Raw genomic sequence first — 7,599 nt, forward strand, 5'->3', positions numbered from 1 at the left:
ATACATGGGTTATAGTTGATAATTAGATTATTCACTTGCACAAACACCATGGTTTAAGATAAATTTTTCTCTAACATAAACTTTTTTTAAAAAAATACTACTAATGTGTTTTTAGTGAAAAATTTAAATCATGTGGAGGTTGACTAGATGTGAACTAGTTAATTTTGCATTTCAAAAAATAACCCGAATGATTTGTTAAAAAAATAGTTTGACAAATAAAAAACTTTTAAAATGACAACTTTTTCAATATTAAAATAACAATATATTAGATTGACTTAAGCTAATTCGGTTTAATGTGTTAAATTTATAACTTGGGTTATGAGATTATCAAATCCATAGAAACAAATCAAGACAAATTATAAAACTTAATTTTCAATAAGCCTAATATTAAATGATAAAATTAAAAAAATTAATAAAAAAATGATCTAAAAAAATAATTTGAGTTAGCTTGTTAAACTTGGGATATAAGATCAAAATAACCACATAGAAGAAAAAAATTGAAGCAGATTATGAAATGCAATTCTTAAACGGTCTAATATTGAAAAATAAGACTAAAAAATAAAATTAATTAAAAAAATATAAAAAAATTACTCAAATCATTTTTCCAAACTTGTGATTTCACTCATGAGACTGAGATGATTTTATATAAAAAAAATAAAAAAAAACTGACATAATTTAACTTGTATTAACTTACCAAATTCACGACTTTGATTATAAAACTAAAATAATCTCGTAAAGAGAAAAAATAAAATAAAATTATGGAACTTGATTTTTAACTAATTATATCGTATTTAATGTCGAATGGTGAAATTAATAAAAATTTTAATTAAAAAATAACACAAAAATCAAGCCAAGTTAATATGAGTTAAGCCGTTAAGCATTATTCTCAAGTTATTAGATCTAATTTTCAACTGAACACAATATTGAACAATAAAATTAGAAAAAAATCAATTTAAAAAAATAATTTATATTAATTTACTAAATCTGTAACTTGAGTAATGAGATAGAGATAACTTAGTAAAAAGCAAATCCAATGTTAAATGAGACGAGATTGAGATAATCTTTTATAAAATTAAAAAAAATATAATTTAACCATGATTAAAATACTAAAATCTGCAATTCTGATCATGAGACTAAAATATCTCTGTAAAAAATAATTAGAACAGATTATAAAGTTTAATTTTCAACCAATCCAATATTGAATGGTAAAATTAATAAAAATAAATAAAAAATTTAAAACACAACTTGCGCCTACTTAGGTTGACATATTAATTTAATAAAAAATACATAATTCAAATCATGAAGTCTATATCTAATTAACCAAATATTAAAATTTTTTTTTGCAAAAAATCACTAACTAAATTAACTTATAATTCATGTTATGACAATGAAGTTACACAATAAAACAAATTATTATTCATTATTATAGTACTTTTATCGCGTGTTTCAGTTTATTATTAATTTTTAAATCGATTGAAATTCAAATACTACTGTGTTCAGAGATAGGGATTGGTTAAATTTAACTTGAGGCACTCTACACTATAATAAATAGTTAACACGTGTTTGCTGTCTATTAAAACAATTAACGGGATGCAGCCCATACATTTACCGTGGGATTCTTGAATTCAAAATTAAAATCCACACCTTAAAAAAAATATCTACAAATTACTTTAATATATATTATATTATATTGTGTTAAAAATAAACACATGAATATTATACACGTATGGATTAGATTTGAATTGAATTTTACAATATTTATATATTAGCATCGGATAATATAATTAAGCATTAAATAATAGTAAATTATAACATTTAAGTTTAGATTATAGACAGCTCAAAATACCTAAAACTTGATTGGACTGGGTTTGGTGTGAAAACCCATACCTAATCGGTTCCAAGTCGGGCTTGATGGTTATTTTGGGTTCGGGTTCGGGTATTATCCATTCCCCCTAAAAAGAAGCAAGCAGGCAAGAAAGCAAAAACACAGGGATAGCAAACTTGAGACTAAAACATTCTCTACATGCAAAAATCTTTGTCTCGTCTCTCTCTCCTTTGCATTATTCCTTTCTTCTCCTTTGTTTGCTGCATTGCTTACTATACCTCCATCATCATCATTCATTAACGTTTTGATGCTTCTTCAGTAGATAATACACATGGGAGCTCAAAAGAGCGTCCATGCTGGAAAAGGTCAGTGTCGTTTTTTTGTTTTATATATTTCTTGGCCAATGTCTTTTCTCTTTCTTTTTGGGAATTTTCTGTTGTTTACATGTTTTAGTTGTTCTTGAAACGTTGACATGTTACAGCCAAGATTGATGCGAATGTTGATTTCACTCACAAGCTATGTGCTGCTTTGAGGCGTCCTCCTCTCAGGTTCTTGATTTTGTCTATATATTAATTAATTTAATTAAATAAGTAATTACTAGTAATCCACGTCTCCCTCTCACTCACCCACAGTCAGCGATTCTATTTATGTAAAACTGCAGGAGCACTGGAAGTCCTCTTTCTCTGATAACTGGGAGGTGGGTCTTTTCCTTTTTCTTTATGATCTTAGCCATTTCATTTATTGGGTACCGAGCTTTTATTTTTATGGCGTATCCTCCTCTTAAATTTTTCTTCTTCTTGTGGGAATTTTCTTTGTCTGAGAAAACGGTAGGAAAATAAGAGGAAAGATTCTTAAGTATTACAATCTTTTTATGTGATTGGATTCAAGAAGTGCGAGGCTTTGTTCTTTAGCCATGTTTGCAAACCAGAGAAAAGCAAAACAAGATGAACATTCGTGCCTGTTTGCAAAAAAGTAATAGTAAATTGGGGTACTTGTTTGACAATCAATTCAATTGGCTTTTTGCAGTCTTTGCATCAAACACCCCAATTTATTCGGTGGAAGTGAGAAGCTTGATGTGTCATGGGATAAGGGGCTCTATGATTCAAATGTCATAATAGCTTTTAGAAGGCCAAGACCTGAGTGGCTTTCTCAAAAATGTTTTGTTATTCAGGTCAGTTGCTATAAGCTATGATCAATCTTTGGTTATTATTGTGTTTTGCATATGGAAAATTTAGAAATTGGGTTTTAAAGAACCTTTTAATTCCATTTATTTTATTTGGTACAGAAAATCTAAAAAAATTAGGTTTTTCAGAGAAAACACCCCACTGGGATTTTAAACGAAAAGGATTGATATTTTCCTTTCTCCAATTCACATGTTTTTTTTTTATTGATTTGTGAATTATTTGGCCCAGCATTCCTTTTCACCTGAAATTGGGGTCCACGGTACACCAATTGACAATTTCTCTTGTTCTGGGAGCGGAGGTGTAAATTTGTCTCGAATATCTGTTGGTTTGGATAGAAATGAGCCTGCAACTTCTGATTGGAGCAGCACCACCAGTATCAAATTTGAGGTTCTGGCCATCCTTAATAAGCACCTATACTTGTATTGTTATTTTCAGCTGCATAGTTTTTTTCTTGTCGTCTATGGTTGATTTATTAAGAAACATAAATGTTTTAAGTTGTGCAGCATGTACAAATAGTGAACGATAGTTGGCGCTCTATAACCAGGGACATTGATGGGTTCCCATTGACACGCAGGTAGCCTGCAATTCTATTATTTCAATTTTCAAGTGTTTTCTAACATGTAGCTTCCTAATTGGTCGGTAAAATGCTTGTAATACAGTGGCAGTCCCCATGACAACATGGTAGTTTTGAAGCAAGAGTCTCAATATGCAAAAGCAAATGATCACAGTTTTTATCGGGTAAACCATCTTTTCTTGCTGGTATATTAATTGTGTAGACATATTCATATTCGTTGAGGTTGACTGCAGTTCTCTCACACAATAGTTCCAATCTCAGTCTTGATACATAAACCTTGCTTGCCAGTCGTGCTGCTTTTTCACTAACTATGAGTTTTCTTATATCCAGTTTAGAATGCAAATAGAACAAGGGATTCCTATTCTATCAAAGTGGCTAATCTTTAACAAGTTCAAGTTTATTGCAACAAAAGGAGTCAAACTTGGACCAGCATTTTTATTGGCAAGGTGAGCAGGTTTTCTATGTTGTCTTGAGTAGGTGTTCCGTGGTTGTTAGATCAAGTGGTGACATAGGGGTCCAAAAAAGTGGGAAGACCCTGAAAACAAGGGGAACTGGGAAGCAAGATGTAAATAACAAGTCTTTTCAAGGGTCACACTAGCATAAAGGTCATGGTTCTAGGAACTAGTGATATGCTGGAGATAACAAAAGGAAATGATATCATGGTTGATAGAGTGTATACAGAATCTTAATCTGAATTTTAGTAAAATAATGCTTGAAACGAGATGGAGCATTGGCTATGCTTGTTATTCAGCTCTTTTCACTGGAAGCATGCTGCAATTCTTGCTATCCTCTCGAGCATCTTGGTTGTTGGAAGAAAATAGACAGTCATGCTTCTCATTCTTTCTCCTTTGCATGACCCTTACTGTTTTCTTCTGACAGCCTGGCAGGTGGTTCCATTGTAGGGGACATGGCTCCTTACCAAGCATTTGCAATTGGAGGGCTTGGTAGTGTACGAGGATATGGTGAGGGTGCTGTTGGATCCGGGAGATCATGTCTAGTTGCAAATAGTGAATTGACATTTCCTTTGGTATGTAATGCTGTCATCATACTTTGAGGACATCATATCATTATATGACACACATCGTTCTGGTTCATGCTGCTGCAATTTACAGTTCATTAATTCTTCACAGAAATCTTAAGGAAGAGACCCATTTGGCTCTGAATACTTATGTTGCAGCAGCAACTGGACTGATCAGAATATTTTCAACAATTTAATAATAAAAAAGACACCATTTTATATCCAGGTTTCATTTTTATGCAAGGAACTATTGTTTCCTTAAAAGATATCAGGTTTGGTGCTATGTTGTGTGTTTTGTTGTGTTGGATGTTGAATGTAGAAGAGGAGAAGCAATGAAATTGATTACTCTATCTGATTCCCCTAGTATTTCTTCATAATTCATAAATACAGTAGTTTGTCTTGCCATGTGATTGTAGGTTGTTAAGGAAAACATTGAAAAGTTGTCAATTTAGGAGAAAATATGCGGCGCCACCTAATACCACATGTAGTTGGGTAGCTAAAACACAAAAAACCTAGCTGAGGTTGAGCTAAGGAATAGTGAGAAATGGTCATTTCCCATGGCTGCGTCACCTGTCCACTTGGTTTTGTCTCTAAAACCCTCCTCCCCACCTCTCTCTTTCAAGGTTTGTTTTGAAATGCATGATAATTTTTTTTGTAGTGCTGGCAGCATGTTGATGAGGTTAAATAATCTGTACTTTGCTGAGCAAGGCCATGTTAATTAGATTGGACTGTGTAGATCACAATTTCCTAGTTTTGAATCTTTGGCTCCAAAAATAGGTGGTTGTTTCTTGCAAGAGAAAAGAAATGCTCTTTGCTGGTGGAGAAGAAAAAAGATTCTGGAGTGTGTGATCTTTTTTCCTCTTGATCGTAAGAGTTTCTTAGAGGATTGCATTTGCAGCAGAAGTAGAATTGAAAATTTTTACTAACCCTCAAAGAAAAATGAGAAATCTCTATGTTTTGAATCTTGGAAATTGGTGTTATGGTCATCTTCAATTGAGTTATTGCTTGAGTCATCTCTAGATAAATTAGATTCTCTAACACACCTACTATTTGATATAGATGCATTTTAGATGCTGTTGGCACTCATTGCTATTTTGCAACACAATCTTTACCATGGTCGTTAATTCGGTTAGATGAAAGCTTACAGTATGGCCAACTGGGTTTTCTGAGTTTCATCTGCAAAATCAAGGTATTTGGAACTGTGGTAAAGGGAGTACGCAAGATGTAATAAGTCCTTTAGGTTTGTATCACTGTCAAAGATGAAGTTAATCTTCGGTTCAGGGACGTGAAGGGTCCAATTATATGACCACTCAACTTGCACAGCACTTGTTGGAGATCTGGTAATGCTTTGGCAATATGTATATTCTTTTATGGGTTGTCTCTAGGTGATGCAATCCTAAGACACCTCTAGACTTAAAATAATCAATCAGCTTGTACTTTTCTTTCTACCATGAGATTGGCGGTCAGAAAGGATCATTGCATGCCGTATGTCATTTCCTTATTTCCATATCATCTGTTCATGTCCTCTCCTGATTTATTAGATATTTCGAGCCTAGCAACTCTAGCATATTGGTGGAACTTAGACATGTTGTTAGAAGGTGTGGGTTAACAGCATCGCACTAGTAATTCTTAAAATTTACTGCAAAATTCTGTTGGAGCTGCACTTCCATTATGCTATTTTGCCTTCTGACTATTTTTTCTACTGTAACTGAGTTTTGATGAACGGATGCATGTCAACTTACTTTCAATGCATTTCTTACTGTACCCAGAATAAGATGTTAGACGGTGCTTTTTTCTTGGACTGTGGAACCGATTTGAGATCTGCTCGTCTTGTACCTGGTAAATTGACTTCTTTCACTTGCTTGGGAATTGTGCTCTACTCAGTTTTTCTAGTCATTTTCAGTTGAACTTTTCTGTTGCGAGGTCCAATAGTATTTATGTTGCCGAGGACTGGGGACACCCTGCTTCTCCATATAACAAATTGCAAAGAATAGAGAAAGTGTTCAGTTACAATGTTTTAGAGATTCAAAAGAACCTGCATTTTGTTCTTAGTCGCATAAGGGGCTCAGTTCAAGGAGCAACAAGAGAACAACTTTTTATAGAGTTCCCAGGACATAAACACGTGCATATAGGAATTTAAACAGGAGTCTGGTTTGTAATTGGATGAGAATGAAGGCACGGATTTAGTCCTTTCTTTCACTAGCAAGTATGAAGCCTTGGTGTTTATTAATTATTAGTTGTATACAGTATACTGCTTTCCCTTTCTTTTGCTAACCTGATTAAGTTATCTTGTCTATGTTGATCCTACATCAATGGATCTGTTTGAGCACCCCTCATTTGACCTTGTCTGCAATTGCTCAGTGTTTTCACTCCACCATGTTCCACAACCCTGTGTGTGGCAAGTACCACTGCTTCATGTTATTTTCTTAATCATTGTGAAGAACTTTGCACTTTTCGCCTTTGGAACTCTAAAGTCTTTTATTTTTTTCCTCCTATTTCTTCTTTGCTAGCACCCCATCTTTTTTTTTTTTTGGTGTTGTTGTTGTTAGTGGCCTCATGATACAGTTCAATTTTGGAGTTTCAGGAAATCCAGCAATGAGGCAGGGCAAACCGGGATCCGGAGTTGGGCTTGGATACGGCCTTCGTTTCAAGTCTCCGATTGGTCATTTTATGGTTAACCATGCCATCAATGATTTCCAACAAAGAACTGTTTACTTTGGCATCAGCAATCTCAACCGATAAATTCCATAAGCCCAATGGTCGACTTTTCATGGCCTTCCAGAAGGTTTAGATGATGATAATTGAGGAAAGTTAGCTGTGGAACTTGGAATGAGAAGGAATATTGACATTTTCAGGCTGCTAAAAAGGAAAATGCTTCCTGTTCTCAGTTGCGAATATCAGGAAGTTTTGTCCACCTACACTTCCAAGCAATCTTATAATCTTGCAAGTTGCGAAACCAAAGAGTAATTGTAGGAAACATCTGCTGCTTTCTTTTCCT

The 7,599-nt window shown here is 33.8% G+C and overlaps 1 protein-coding gene across 2 annotated transcripts; it reads left to right on the plus strand.

Moving 5' to 3' along the window:
* Positions 1 to 1,962: 1,962 nt before the first annotated feature.
* LOC105139737 (outer envelope protein 80, chloroplastic-like) lies at positions 1,963 to 7,593 on the plus strand. Of its 2 annotated transcripts, none has more exons than XM_011046297.1 (11): positions 1,963 to 2,190; positions 2,307 to 2,373; positions 2,487 to 2,522; positions 2,852 to 2,996; positions 3,238 to 3,396; positions 3,513 to 3,583; positions 3,669 to 3,747; positions 3,914 to 4,029; positions 4,463 to 4,610; positions 6,371 to 6,440; positions 7,167 to 7,593. In XM_011046297.1, the coding sequence occupies exons 1-11, from the start codon at positions 2,157 to 2,159 to the stop codon at positions 7,277 to 7,279; spliced, it is 1,038 nt and encodes a 345-aa protein (XP_011044599.1). In that variant the 5' UTR covers positions 1,963 to 2,156; the 3' UTR covers positions 7,280 to 7,593. The 2 variants fall into 2 exon arrangements, with proteins under 2 accessions (XP_011044599.1, XP_011044598.1); XM_011046296.1 differs by having other exon boundaries at positions 1,965 to 2,190; positions 7,186 to 7,593.
* The last annotated feature ends 6 nt before the right edge of the window (positions 7,594 to 7,599 follow it).

Source organism: Populus euphratica, unplaced genomic scaffold (genome assembly GCF_000495115.2).
Source record: "Populus euphratica unplaced genomic scaffold, PopEup_1.0 scaffold122.1, whole genome shotgun sequence".
NCBI lineage: Eukaryota > Viridiplantae > Streptophyta > Magnoliopsida > Malpighiales > Salicaceae > Populus > Populus euphratica.